The sequence below is a fragment of the Saccopteryx bilineata genome, chromosome 6, assembly GCF_036850765.1.
Source record: "Saccopteryx bilineata isolate mSacBil1 chromosome 6, mSacBil1_pri_phased_curated, whole genome shotgun sequence".
NCBI lineage: Eukaryota > Metazoa > Chordata > Mammalia > Chiroptera > Emballonuridae > Saccopteryx > Saccopteryx bilineata.
In genome coordinates, this window is record NC_089495.1 from 195,206,772 (window position 1) to 195,222,414 (window position 15,643).

General features: G+C 39.7%; 2 protein-coding genes across 4 annotated transcripts in view; both read right to left on the minus strand.

Annotated features, from left to right (window-relative positions):
* KCNK15 (potassium two pore domain channel subfamily K member 15) overlaps nt 1-15,643 on the minus strand; it is a 284,394-nt gene that overhangs the window by 100,191 nt on the left and 168,560 nt on the right. The window lies entirely within an intron of this gene.
* Nucleotides 1-15,643, minus strand: part of STK4 (serine/threonine kinase 4) — an 84,781-nt gene that overhangs the window by 64,886 nt on the left and 4,252 nt on the right. For 2 of the 3 annotated variants that reach the window (XM_066237919.1, XM_066237917.1), the window contains exons 2-5: nt 14,758-14,838; nt 7,818-7,946; nt 4,981-5,095; nt 1,891-2,055 (exon numbers count right to left, since the gene is read on the minus strand). In XM_066237919.1, the coding sequence (XP_066094016.1) occupies nt 1,891-2,055; nt 4,981-5,095; nt 7,818-7,946; nt 14,758-14,838 (490 nt within the window). Of the gene's footprint in view, nt 1-1,890; nt 2,056-4,980; nt 5,096-7,817; nt 7,947-12,225; nt 12,732-13,379; nt 13,540-14,757; nt 14,839-15,643 lie in introns of all 3 variants that reach the window. The other variant, XM_066237918.1, reaches the window with a different exon arrangement.

Below are 15,643 nucleotides of genomic sequence, written 5' to 3' on the forward strand. Positions count from 1 at the left end.
GTTTAGGAAGAGGATTTTATTTATTTATTTTTTTTTTAATTTTTTTACAGGGACAGAGACAGAGTCAGAGAGAGGGATAGATAGGGATAGACAGACAGGAATGGAGAGAGATGAGAAGCATCAATTATCAGTTTTTCGTTGTGACACCTTAGTTGTTCATTGATTGCTTTCTCATATGTGCCTTGACCGGGGCCTCAGCAGACCGAGTAACTCCTTGCTGGAACAAGCGACCTTGGGTCCAAGCTGGTGAGCTTTTTGCTCAAGCCAGATGAGACGGTGCTCAAGCTGGCGACCTCGGGGTCTCGAACCTGGGTCCTCCTCATCCCAGTTCAACACTCTATCCACTGCGCCACAGCCTGGTCAGGCAGGAAGAGGATTTTATTTTATTTATTTATTTATTATTATTTTTTTTTTGTATTTTTCTGAAGCTAGAAACGGGGAGATACAGTCAGACTCCCGACCGGGATCCACCCGGCACGCCCACCAGGGGGCGATGCTCTGCCCCTCCCGGGCGTCGCTCTGTTGCGACCAGAGCCACTTTAGTGCCTGGGGCAGAGGCCAAGGAGCCATCCCCAGCGCCCGGGCCATCTTTGCTCCAGTGGAGCCTCGGCTGCGGGAGGGGAAGAGAGAGACAGAGAGGAAGGAGAGGGGGAGGGGTGGAGAAGCAGATGGGCGCTTCTCCTGTGTGCCCTGGCCGGGAATCGAACCTGGGACTTCTGCACGCCAGGCCGATGCTCTACCACTGAGCCAACCGGCCAGGGCAGGAAGAGGATTTTAAACAACTAAATATGCAATAGGACTTCCCATCACCATCACCCATGTTCCTTCTAAAATGCCTGTGGTTTCAGTTAGGTTACGCCAAGTCAGGAGCTAATGACAGGTAATATTAATATTTTTAAATCGATCTCATTTGGTCAGTCCTATGCAAAAAATTTTAACACAGGAACTATCTTGCTGCTTAGTCACTTCCTTTGCTCTGAAACTTGAAATTTGCTGGGGCATTTTCAAATGGTGGTAGTCAAAGTTGTTTTCAAAGATTAAAACCACAAATGGGTATTTGGATCGCTATAATTTTTTTTTAAAGTACTGAGTAGATGCTAAGCCAACTAGGTCAACAGAAAATACTAAGTCCAGAAACAGACTAACATGTTCCAGGTTGATTTAAAAAAATAAATTAATTAAAACTGCACATAATACCAGCGCTAAAAAAACAACCAAACAAAATATATTTATAGGGTCTACCACCCAAGAAAATTAATTGATATACAACTTTGTTGCAAATTTTAGTATACAACTACCCAGAACTGTTTATTTTTTTCTACGTGTATAACTTTATTTTTTTCTATGTGTATTTTACACATACGTACTTATCTACATACTTTACAGAATCAGATAATTCTAGACTTCCTGTTTTAGGTAAAAAAAAATTGTTTTTCATTGTCAAACACTGTTGAGGCAGAAGGAGAATTAAGACACTGTATCCTGTAACCAATGGGGACAGTGTTTCAGTAACTGTGACTTAAACTAGGCGGGCCCAGTGAGAAGACATTATGTCTTATTCAAGGAAAGCAGTTTGGATTTAATTTGTCTTCCTTTTATAAATATAATAATGATGTAGCCCAATAATATTCAAACTTCTACTATGTCATTTCTTGTTTTAGATTTTATTTATATCAAAGTTAACCAAATTCAAACTATGAGACCTGAAGTCCAGGAAAGGATCTAAAATAACCTACTAGCTATGTGGTAACCTACTGGTACATTATATGAATTTTTTATATTTTTTTGTTAACACAATTACATCAAGTATTATATTTGAAAAATAAATAAAAGGAACTCCTTCTCAGAACAGAGCTGAAAGTTATCAGTACAAGTAACATTTTTACTTACTGTAAGTTGACCAGCTACTCCGAAATCTGCAAGTTTTGCATGTCCTTCTGTATTTAGCAAAATATTTCCTGCCTTGATATCTCGATGTATTTTTCTCATAAAATGAAGGTATTCTAGTCCTTTAAGTGTTGATTGTAATATTGTAGCTATTTCATCTTCTGTTAACTGAAAAAAGAATGAGAAATAAAAATTCTATCAGTTTATATCAGCACATTAGAAAAAGAAAAAAAAAATCCAAACTCCTCTCCTAGAATATAAGATCTTATTCAACCCGTAAACAGCACTTGACAGCTTGTAATACCATTGCTACACTGCCCACTTCCAAAGTTCTATTTCCAGCCCAGATCTCTCTCCAAACATGAGATTCATATATCTGCCTACACAACATCTCCAATGAATACCTAACAAGTACCACAAGCATAACATGTCAAACTCAAAGTCTTTATTTCTTCCAACATCCTACCCCTTTCCTTACCACCCACCCAACCTTCTCTACTCTTCCCAGGCTTCTCTCTCTTTCTTTCTCTCTCTCTCTCTCTCTCTCTCTCTAAAAGGCAATTTCATTCTTCTAGTTGCTCTGGCCAAAAACCTTGAAGTCATCCTTGGCTTTACTCTGTCTTGAAAACAGATCCAAACATTTTCTCTGTACTCACCCTGGTCCAAGCTACCATCATATCCTGCCCGAATTATTCTAATAATTTCCTAACTGGTCTCATTGCTTCAATCCTTGAATCTCTACAGTGTGTTTTCCACACAGAAGCCATAAAGAACCTTTCAGAACGTAAGCCAGGTCTCCTCACAATCCCAATGGATTCCTAAGTCACTCCAAAGTAGAGCCAGTTCCCACCAAGGTATTACATGACCTGGTTCCAGCTACCTTCATCTTCTCCCACTTTCCACCTTGCTCATTCCGTCTGTGTGTCATGTAGGCTTGCCTGGTGTTCCTCGAACACTGTACACACACTCCCCCTTCTGGGCCTTTTCGCCTGCTGTTCTCTCTGTTTAGAACGCTCTTCATCCAGATTGCAGTATGCTCCCTTACTTCACTGTCTCTGTCCAAATGTCACCTCATCAGAAAATCCCTCCATTCCTAGATTATCCTTTATTCCTTTATTCTACTTTACTGGTCAACACAGCATTACTACCATCTGACATAGTATATACTATTTCTATACCTATTTATGTAATGTCTTCCCTACTGGAAATATACAAATACATTTTAAAATGTCTTTGATTTGTTTACTACTGTATGCCTAGCACCAGGAAAGCCACCTGACACATAGTAGGGTTCTGAAAAAATATTTGTTGAATGATAATGAACACATAAGAGAATGCTGGAAACTGACACAGGATGTCTATCTGATCAGTCCCAGTCCTAAACAAACTCAGTCAATCCACAAGTTCTCATTCAGTCCTCTAAGACAAACAACTCACAAACAGAAGGGAGTATACTGTGGCACAAAAAATAAGAAATCTGGGAACAGAAAGATCTAGCTTTTACTCTTGGCTCTCCTTTATAGCTGTGTGACTTAACCTAGTTACCAAACTTCTCTTAATCTCAGTTTCTCAATCTATGACATAAAAATATCACCTTCAAGAGTTTCATGACAATGAACTGATATAAGGCATGTAAGAATACACATGGTTTAATAACTCCACTATCAACCAATCAACAAATATTTAAGAAGCATCTATTATAAGCCAGGCATTATGCTAATAACATTAAAAATATCTAATGATTACTAAGCATTTAGTTTATACAAGGCACTATTTTTGTAATCGCATTTAATCCTTACAGTAATCAAATAAGGTAGGTACTATTATTATATAAGCTGAAGCACAAATTAAGTAATTTGTGCCAAAGGTCACAGCGCTAATAAATGATAAAGCTTTCACTAAAGTCCAAGCAAATACGTTGGTAGGGCAGTGAGCTAGCGTTTGGGGTACCTTCTGTGGCCAAAGAGGACAGGGCTCATCACTTGCTTCCTGGCTCCTTATTCTAAACAGCTGAGCCAATCACTATGGTAGCACTGCCCGAAAGAAATACGTGTGTACCACAAACACAACTTTCAATTTTCTAGTAGTTCATTTAAAAAAGAAAAAAATAACAAGCAAAATTACTTTTAATAACATATTTTACTAAACCATATTTATCCAAAATATTATTCCAACAGGAGCGCAATATAAAAATGTTACTATTTTTACATTCGCTCTTTTGTAATAATTCTTCAAAATCTGGTGCATATTTTATAGTTACAGCACATCTTAATTCAGACAAACCGTATTTCAAGTCCCACCATGTAATCACAATTAACAGCAAATAATCTTTGACACAGAAAGTATTCCCTGATTGACAGAATGTAGAGGAAGTTAATCTGTGAACATTGTGGGTAGGAGAAGAATGCTAAATCCAAATTTAAACATTCAAAATTTATTGTTTAGGCAGGACTGGATAGTCATTTTCCCCCAAGACAGAATAAGCAAAGCGTGTAAATACCACTGGACTGGGTTGTTGTCAAAACTGCCCCACTTAGCCCTGGCCAGTTGGCTCAGTGGTAGAACGTCAGCCTAGCGTGCAGGGGTCCCGGGTTCGATTCCCGGCCAGGGCACACAGGAGAGGCGCCCATCTGCTTCTCTACCCCTCCCCCTCTCCTTCCTCTCTGTCTCTCTCTTCCCCTCCCACAGCCAAGGCTCCATTGGAGCAAAGTTGGCCCAGCGCTGAGGATGGCTTCATGGCCTCTGCCTCAGGCACTAGAATGGCTCTGGCTGCAGCAGAGCAACGCCCCAGATGGGCAGAGCATCGCCCCCTGGTGGGCATGCCAGGTGGATCCCGCTCGGGCGCATGCGGGAGTCTGTCTGACTGCCTCCACATTTCCAGCTTCGGAAAAATACAAAAAAACAACAACAAAAAAAACTGCCCCACTTAAGAGACATCCAAGAGCGAAGAGGGGGAAAGAGCCACGGAAAGGGGGAAATCTGACAGTCATCTCTCTGGATAAGGTAGCAGGAGAGTGCGCGTGAAAAAAGGCAGAGGAAAGAAGATGGCTTGAGAGACGTGCTCAGTGGCATTATTCTAGAAGGTAAACTTACTGTTTTATTTCGTAATCGGATGATATCAGACACAGAGCCAGCCCCACAATACTCCATAACAATCCACAAGTCTGTGTTCTTAAAATAACTGCCATAATATTTGACTACATGAGGGCTAGAGAGAAAGTGAGAGAGACAATACAAATTAGTGGAAAGCCTTCAAACATCTCTCTTCAAGTCATGCTGTTAAATACCTGAAAATTCCTCTGCTCAAAAGATTAAGCATTCATAAAATGGATACCCCCTATTGCTAAGAATGTAAACTACTCTAATTTTTCTTGAACACAGTAAACAACAAAAGTGGGAAAAAAGTATGGGTCTTTTAACCCAGCATTTCTAAGTCTACAATTCATCCTAAATAAAAACAATTACAGATGTTCAAAAAGAAATGATTACCATCATAGTACTATTTATAAAAGTGAAAATTTAGATACCATCTAAATGTTCAACATTAGGGAGTTTAGTAAAAAAAAATGATACATCCATATAATGAAATAACCATGGAAAATGTTACAGAATAAATACTTGATAACATAAGATTTCCTGTTCTCTCTCTCTCTCTCTCTCTCTCTCACACACACACACACACACACACACACACACACACTGGAGGTTGCATAATAGGAAGCACAGTGAAACTCCAAAAAGAGACAGGGGAGAATATGTATACTAAGTAGTATTTAACAATGATTATTTTTCCAATAGAAGTAATTTTATTTTCTTATTTTTATTTGTATTTTCCCAAGAAGTCACACGTACTTTGAGCGGAAAAAACCCACTACAATCTAATACAGGGAAAAATTGGGGGTTTCAAGCCTCAAGAAAGATACCAAACAAGGAATTTCAGAGAAAAGTAAAATATCCCATTAAAATGAAATAATTTGCCATCTGAGAAGCGCCAGCTTTAACTAGCCAGACTATTATCAGAGCTAAATAGTGTTGCATAATAGCTGAAGATGATAAAACCCACTCAGCTCCATTAACTCTCAGAATTTCAAGTCCCTTCATCCTTGGGAAACAAGGTAAAGATCAGGACAGGAGGGAAAAAAAAATCTAAATGAATATTAATGAAGAAAGTAATAAATCTTTTAAGGTACATATCACCACTTGCTCTTCCTTCGATTCCTATGGTGTTTGTGGCCTCTACCAGGCAATTACTGTCAGGCACTTCCTGTTGGAATATGTTCTATACAGCTCATATTTCCAGCTACATTTTCCTGTTCGTTTGTATGCCTGGCCTGCCCAATCAGTCTACTCCCAGGAGATGAGAACTTGGCCCTGTATTTCTCCGTGTTCCTTCCAGTACTCAGACACAAAGTAGGCTCTTCAAAATACCTCTTCCTTAACCAGAGACATTAATATACCTTGTTTAAAACATAGCTCTTGCATAGTCCCTCAAAAGTTGCCAAATCCCATTTTGCCAACTGGAAAACAATCCTATAATTTATCTTATGGATGAGGGAAAGCAACACTGCTACCTTACTCTGGTCAAGCCAATCAAGAAATATGAGGTTTTTATCTCCTATCAAGTAACCACCAGCACTGACCAGTTGGCTCAGTGGTAGAGCATTGCCCCAGCCTGTGGATGTCCTGGGTTCAATTCCCGGTCAGGGCACACAGGAAAAGTGACCATCTGCTTCTCCACCCTTTCCCCTCTCACTTCTCTCTCGCCCACTCTCTTACTCTCTTCCCCTCCCACAGCCATGGCTCGATTGCAATGAGTTGGCTCTGGGCACTGAGGATGGCTCTGTGGTGGCCTCATCTCAGGCGCTAAGAGTGGCTTTGTTGCTGAGCAATTATGCTCCGTTGCTAAGCAATGGAGCAATGCCCCAGATGGGCAGAGCATCGCCCTGTAGAGGGCTTGCAGGGTAGATCCTGGTCTGGATGCATGTGGGAAATTGTCTCTGCCTCCCCTCCTCTCACTTTATAAAAAAGAAAAGTAACCACCAAAGTATAGAGAATAAAAGAGAGGAAGGAAGGGAGGAAGGGAGAAAAGATACAACTGAATTCTTGAGTCAGTGAGACTTAAGGGCTCTTGAGCAAATTTCCTAGCAGGTAGTGCCACCTCTCCTAATGTTGAAGCTTCACAAAAAAATAGAAGGTACCAGCTCATCTGCTCACCAAAAGAGCTTCAGAAGAATGAATGCAGGCTCAAGTGCAAGACTTCCTGACTCTCCTTTTAACTCTCTAGAGCTGGCATTGCCCCTAAGTTCGTGTTTCTCTAATCTAAAGGGTACAGGAGAAGTCTGCTTCATCACTGTGACCACCCATGTTGTCACGGAATTTCAGAGCAAACCACGTGCTTTTCTGTGGTCGCCTGTTGGCCTAACTTCCTGCTACTGCATTTGACAAATATTAGTTCCTCAAAAAATAAAACAGCTATTCCTAGCTTAAATAATTTCTTAAAAATTTGAAGGAACAGTAATGCAAAAGATACAGATCTATCTGTATATGCTAAGCTTTCTAAAGCTAAAAGCATCTGAAGGACCTCTTCTTAGCTGTCTCTGTAGAAGTGTTTTTCTCAATAGGAAATAAGATGCCATTATAAAAAAAAAAAAAAGCTAGCACCGCCTTCTCCCTCTTGGCCTCTTCTTCCTAGTTTTGAAAAGGGCTTACTGAAAAAAACCAAAACAAAAACTATGCAGAAATGGAAACTATAAAAGTTTACCTACTAAAACACTCATTTTTCATCATTTTTTTCTGAAAAAAAAAGCATAAAGTTTCCATTAAATTGCAAAATATGTAAGTAAATGCAACTCTAGGCATCAAACTCTATTTAAACAATCACAGCAAATTCAAAGCTGTGTTCTCTCCAAAGTAAAACCACATGACTTTACCTGTCACATTGCTGCATTATAGAGATTTCTTTGATTATTTCCTGAAGGTCTGATTCCACAGGAACTTGCTTAATAGCCACAATCTGACCAGTCTCCTTATGAATAGCTTTATATACGCTGCCATAAGACCTAAAATTGGGGGAAAAAGAATATTTATAAAGTTAAAGCAATCCAAGAGGTAAAAGTGGTGAAACACAAGCAACTCAGTTTTAATTTACATGTCTAAGTGCCTAATGAATATATACTTAGCTACACTTGCAAAATTGTGATCAAGTACTTTTGGGGGGAAATTGCCATTAAGAAAACAGCCACAAAAATGGCATCTTAAAAATTTGACATTAAAATTGTACTTAATGTGTTAGTATAAAATAATTACTATAGTAGCTACCATTACATGCCTGATGTCTGCCAGGAACTGTGCACCATCTCAGTTCACCCTTACAAAAATCAATGAAGAAGGGGTCATTATCCCTATTTCACAGGTAAGTGTGAAAGGTTCAGAGAGATTATACAACTTGGCCAAGGTCACATAAGTGATAAATAAGCGGTCCGTCCAGAATTTCAATCCAGTTGTGACTGAATACAAAGTCTATGCTTGCTCCGTATCTGAATGGGGTCACAAAAGTGGATGTCTTTGTTTTCTTGCATTTTTTTTTTTTTTTTAACGAGAAGCAGGGAGGCAGAGAGACAAATTCCCACATGCGCCCCAACCAGGACCCATCCGGCAAGCCCACTAGGGTCAATGTTCTGCCCATCTGGGGCTGTTGCTCCATTGCTCTGCAACTGAACTATTTTAGTGCCTGAGGCAAACCCATAGAGCCATCCTCAGTGCCCAGGCCAACTTTGCTTCAATGGAGACTTGGTTGCAGGAGGGGAAGAGAGAGACAGAGAGAAAGGAGAGGGGGAAGAGTGGAGAAGCAGATGGGTGCTTCTCCTGTGTGCCGTGGCTGGAACTTGAACCCGGACTTCCACATGCTGGGCCGACGCTCTACTGCTGAGCCAACTGGTCAGGGCCCTCTTGAGTTTATTATCAAAATAAATAAAAAGCATTGGATCCATTTAATTTAGAGGCCAAAAGAATATTAGATTTAGAATCTAAAGACCCAGGATTTGAGTCCTACCACCACTACATTTATAGACATAGTATTAGCCCTGTTGCACCTCCATTTTCTCATCTGTAAAATGACAACACCACAAGCTACTGTTCAAGACAATTTTGATGGTCAAATGACATACCATCCCTCCATCTAAAACAGACTGTATCTTCATTGAAATCCTGAAGGCATTCAGTGAAATAATGAGAAAACTGTCTTTCAAGTTCCCCAAACACACCTGTTTCTTGATACTGTCTCAGTGAGATCAAAATAACAGTACAACCTAATATATCAAAGTAGCTGAGTGCTCTAAGCTGTCAAAATGGTATTCAAGAATCATGTCAATGTATTTTTTTTAAATCTTTGCAGGACATGCCTGACCTGGCGGTGGCACAGTGGATAGAGCGTCGGACTGGGATGCGGAGGACTGAGGTTAGAGACCTGAGGTCGCCAGCTTGAGCGCAGGCTCATCTGGCTTGAGCAAAAATCTCACCAACTTGGGCCCAAGGTCGCTGGCTTGAGCAAGGGGTTACTTGGTCTGCTGAAGGCCCGTGGTCAAGGCACATATGAGAAAGCAATCAATGAACAACTAAGGTGTCGCAACGAAAAACTGATGCTTCTCATCTCTCTTTGTTCCTGTCTGTCTGTCCCTATCTATCACTCTCTCTGACTCTCTCTGTCCCTGTAAAAAAAAAAAAAAATCTTTGCAGGACACATAAAATCTCAACTCCATCAGAATCCCTTACATTGGCAAAACTAGAATAGTAATCCTTAAATGTTACATAAATTTTTTCTTTCTTTCTTTCTTTTTTGCACGAACAAAGCAACCACTGATCATGTCGAGAAGAACCTTCTTCCTTTTGCTAAAATAATCCTCTGATTTGTTGGGAACACCTGGTTCCAGGGGATAAAGCACAGTGGCCCAAGCCAGCCATAGTAATCCTATCTCCTTCAGCCAGTGATGAAGTTCCGGCCAATGCAATTTGAGGGGAATTCTGCTGTAGGGTTTCTGGGAAAGACTTTCTTCCAGGTAAGAGAGAAGCACACCAGAAGGCCCTTTTTACTTGCCACTTCCTGTCCTGATTGACTGTAATGTGAGGCATGATGCTTGAAACTAACGTGGTCATTTTGAGACTAAGAAAATTACAGAAATGCTAAACCATTGTCAAGCCAATTAACCATTCTGGAATCCCCCCACCCCAGACTTATTATTACTTAATCATTAAATGCCCTTATTAGTTAGCTACTGTTAGTTCAGTATCCTGTCACTTTCATCCAAAGTTATTCTTTTTTTCCAAAGTTATTCTTGATACACCAATTCCCATTATGTGTGAAAATGCATTTATTTCACCTTCATTTTGAGTAAGTTTTGTTGGATAGAGAACTCTTCCTTGACAATAGCTTTCCCTCAACATTTTTCACTGAGTTTTACAGTTTCTGTTGTTACTCAGAAGTCAGCTATCCCCAGGTTATCATGTTTTACAGGCAATCTCTCTGTCGCTCTTAAGATTTTCTCTTTATCCTTAACATTCTACAGTTTTACTATCATTTAACCAGAAGTCAATTTATTTGGCACTTCATAAATTTCTTCAATCTGAAGATACATGTCCTCCTTCAAGTCTGGAGAATTCTCAGCATTGTCCTTTTATTTCCTCTTTGTGTCTTCTAATATATCCTTCTATAATTCCTCTCGGGCCTGTACTGGACCTCCTCGGTCCATGTTCTTTCTGGTTTCTGACACTGTATTTCTCTGTCTTCCACTGTGTGATTGGCCTCATTTCTATCTTTCAACTCACAAATCTTCCTTTCAGCTTCTCTAGTTTATTGTTTATCCAATTAACTAGGCTTTTAGGACTTCAATAATTATAGATTTTACTGTCAGAAATCCCAGCTTTTTATTATTCATGGAGCTAACTGATCACGTTAATAACCTGGTGTTCCTCTTTTAAGGATGTTGTTCCCTCCTTTTTGAAAACCATAAACGAACATGTTAAATCTCTTCTCACATTGCTCCATTATTTCTACTTCCTTGGGTGTGATTCTCCCATTTGTTAGGTCTGCTGATTATCTCATCGCAGCGGATTTCCTTGTATGAGTCTCCCTTCATCTTGAATGATTTTCCTCTACATAATGCGCACTGTCATGAGCACTCCATGACATGATAATTTTATAGCTCCCTCAACCCAGTCATCCAGGCTGTCCAATTCAAACTAGATCTCATATTAGAAGTTTGGGGGTGTTGCCATTCAAGAACCCATACTTGAATTCAGTCCAGGCCCAGTTCCTATTGTCAGACCAGTGCCTTCCCTTCCTCCCCAGGCCACAGGCAAACAATACTTTCCAGTGGAAATCAGACAAATTTATTTCAGCTTTAGCTCACAGATGCAGAGCCTTGTCCCAGCCCACAACTGCATGTCGGAAGCCCACCTATAATCTCCTGACAAGGCTGAACATGCTTTACCGTCCTCTCCCTATTATAGATATCTTTCTATCACTGTTCCAGAGCTGGCTATTAAATTCATCTTCACTCATTATTCTTTTTTTGTGTGTGTGTGTGTGTGTGTGTATTTTTCTGAAGCTGGAAACGGGGAGAGACAGTCAGACAGACTCCCGCATGCGCCCGACCGGGATCCACCCGGCACGCCCACCAGGGGGCGTCACTCTGCCATGACCAGAGCCACTCTAGCGCCTGGGGCAGCGGCCAAGGAGCCATCCCCAGTGCCCGGGCCATTTTTGCTCCAATGGAGCCTTGGCTGCGGGAGGGGAAGAGAGAGACAGAGAGGAAGGAGGGGGGGTGGAGAAGCAAATGGGCGCTTCTCCTATGTGCCCTGGCCAGGAATCGAACCCGGGTCCCCCGCACGCCAGGCCGACGCTCTACCACTGAGCCAACCGGCCAGGGCCACTCATTATTCTTATATATTTCAAGTGGAGAGAGAGGTCTTTGCATACACTTACTCTGCAATGTTGACCGGAACACACTCCATGCTTCCCTATGCTATCTTGACAGCGAAGAAAACTCTGATAGCTCATGTGAGCAGCTAAGATACATAATTCTACATACTGCACTGACAATAATCTAAAGAGGATTTAGAAGGTTTCAGCAATCATGCTTACTTATAGGCAAGTCCCTTAATACTTAATGCCCTACAATGAAAATTAAGTGGTTCAATGAATTTTAACTGGCACTGTTGGTGGGGAAGTAGGTATTACAAGGCAAGAAGCAATGTAGAAAAAAAGAAATATCGGAGGGCAAATTAACCAGGTACAGGTCACATTACTACTCACTAGCTATGAAACCACACATTACTACTCACTAGCTATGAAACCACGGGCAAGATGATTGATCATCCTTCGATAAAAACCTAAATGAGTCCAAGTGTAAACTGTTAAGTAAAATAGTAGGAAAAAGGCACTAAAGCAAAAACACTTTCCAGGTGCTGTCCCGTCATCCCGGTGTGGAGCTTTGGCTCTCCTGTTCTGCAGATCCAGTTTCCTTAAAACAGACTGACTGCAGCCCCGAGGATCCAATACAGTCCTTTAGCCAGAGCTTATTTCACGAGGCACAAGTCAGAGAGTTCACAATCCACTCATTTTCCAGAACAGTGTAAAGATGGCATGACAGTGTATGGCGAAAAAGTGAAGTTAAAGTCTTCCTTCAGGATTTTGCTAGTTAAGTGAGGCTTGATCAGCTTCATTCAACCATGATGACAGAAATCTAAGCACTTGTGGCATCATTTAAAAGAATAACATGGGAAGAAAGACTTGAAGCATTCTTTGTTTTTTCCCTGGTGAATATTTTTACAGGGAAATTTCCATAGATCTAAAACACAATTAAAAATAATCATAATTAATTTAGTTTTTCCTTACATTATATTCCTGACATGTTCTGTCTGCAGTTTTCTTTTGACCTTCCCCAAACCCAGTCAACCCAGAGCTCCCTTCAAGAATGCCTCAATATACTTGAAAGCTTAAGATTGAACTCTGATTTCACATGAGAAGGTGTGAAAAATGTTTCAGTTGATAGTTAAAAATAAAACACTAGCTGCCACTTACTGAGCACTTACTGTGTGACAAGCACTGTACTAAGCATTTTACCCCCGTTATCTCAGGTAGTACTCGACATAACCCTATGAAGGAGCTACTAATATCCCCATTTTATAGCTGAGGCTTGTGAAGCTTCAGCCATGTGCCCAAGCTCACTCATTTATGACTAATAAACAATAGAGCCAGGGTTTAATAAAGGTCTGAAGTCTGCCTGACTTCAGACTATAGTAACGCCCTTTTGCTAAAAATGAAAGAAACAAGTCAGTTACATAGTCAGTGATGCCTACCACTCTTGATCTCCTTCAGAGCATGACATTGTTAGATTAAGGGCCTTAGATTCATTTCCTCGAGGAGAATAGCGACGGTGCCAAGCTAAAGCTGACCGTGGCAGGCAAGAGAAGCAGAGGACTGCCATTTCCCATACCTTTAACTCGGCCAAGTCCATGTGCAGTCTTCAAATTCATCTTGAGCTTGTCTGTAAGCAGCACAGATGGTGTTGTCTTTTACTTTTCTCTCTGCTGAATTTCTTGCTTGATTCCAAACAGTATTTTTCCAACTTACAAAAAGATGATGACTAATGTTTTCTACAAGGAGGTAATCCATGAAAAAAACCCCTCTTCCGTGTAATCCAGGATGGGTTTAACATTATTATTCATCTATATTAGGCATAAATGGCACTAAACCGTGAAATATTTTAATGACATATAAGGCCTGACTTTAAAGAACATACAGTTATCAGACAACAGACATTTAAGATCAGAACATACAGTAAATAGATAATAGACATTTTTTAAAGTTAATATTTCAGGTCTTCTCTTGAACCAATACTCCCAAGAGACTAGGGAAAAAATACACACACATACACTATTTGCTTATATACATATTATAGCTGAAGAATACATAAAAAACTGTTATACTGGTTGCTTCTGGGTAGCTGAGAGATAGAGGTAGGGGACGGATTTTATTCACTGTAGACACTTGTATGCTTTTTGAATTTTGAATATGAATTAATTACCTATTTGAAAATTAGCAACAAAGACTTAAGAGAGGGTATCTCTAATATTTTAATGTTCCAGTATTTACAGGAGAATAAATACACAAGAATTAAAAGGATATGTAAAAATATAAAAAAATTATGATGTAACCTTTATGTATCATTAGAGTCAATAATGGCCAATGGTTATTACTAAATATCATGTCAGCAGTATATTATAAACTCAATCACAAATCTGTGTTTTAAGAAGTCCACTAGTTCCCAGCCTGTGCTTTTGGATCCTTAGAAAGCTATGAAACTAGTAGAAGTCTTTGATTTATTTACTTTATTTCATAATGTTGCACTAACTAAACTGCTGAATTTCCCTCTTTTTTTTTTTTTACTGAAACAAGTTGTTACGTATCGATTAGAAGCTATGACCTACAAATAAAAATGTCTGACTAATAAATTTTAAACAAAGTGTAAACTAATTAGAACTGTCTGTTAAATAGATATAATCATGCGAACTATGGATTCTACAAGAATTAAAAAAACAACAACAACCACCAATAAATGTCACTGGTGTTAAAAAAGACCAGGGATCACTAAATCTGTCAATAATAGTGACAGGGTGGGGGGAAGAGGGAAAGTCATTTCAAGCTATAAATCTACCTCCTACCCCACCCAGAGCAGTGACAATATGCATCACACACACCCTTCTTCTCCTAGGTTTGCAAAGTATCTCCATAGAAAGGTTCATATCCTTCTGGTGTTGTGGGAAGAAACGTTTTGGGGTCCGCTGGCCTCCCTATATTTTCCATACACTCACCCTTCTCCAAGTTTCTCTAAGACATCAAACACTTCTTCCGGTTGCTTAGTTAAACTGTCTTCATCCAACTTTTTCAGCTGCCTGAGAATAAAGAAATAGAAACACAAAACACATTTTACTTGCTAGCACCCAGAACACAAAATACATTGTTTATTTTTAAGTTATCATCTTAGGAATTTCTCTCTTAAGTCTTCATTAGTAAACAACAACAAAAATAAACTATGAGAAGCTGAAGGGCTGTCCCATGGAAGTATAAAACGAGCAAAATCAGGACCGGATGGTGGAGAGCTACCAATGGGTGAACTTGACTCCAAAAAGTGTAAGAATTTTCTTATAAGAAAAGTAGTAGTTCTAAAGTGGTTTAGACTGCCTTAAGCAGTCCCAAGATCCCCATCACTGAAGACTTTAAATAGAGAATATATCATCATGTGGCTGAAATGCTACAGAGTGCATTCAAGCAATAGATGTAACCTTTAAAATTCATCTAAATCTTATGATTCCATGAATTAAAATGGTATAACTATCTCTTCAGAAAACAGGTTTAATGTAAGGTTAACTATGAATTGAAATATGGTCTTAGGAGGCCAAGGAAAACATAAAAGACCTTTGCTCCTCCATAACAAGTTGTTGATAATTTTGTGGAAACACAGAGTCTACAAGTATCACAGGCACAGGAAGTGGAAATTATATGCTTAAACATAATCAAAAGTGAAAAATAACTAGGCAGCTGAGACTTACAAAGAGCATCAAAAGAGACTCCCAAGAGTAGCCATGTACCTCTAACTAGTTCCCCAAAATCAAAGATCTATGATTGCTTACAACTTCCAGCTAATTCAGATCTTCATGTCTGTGCTTGACAACTGTACAACTATAACAAACATGGGGG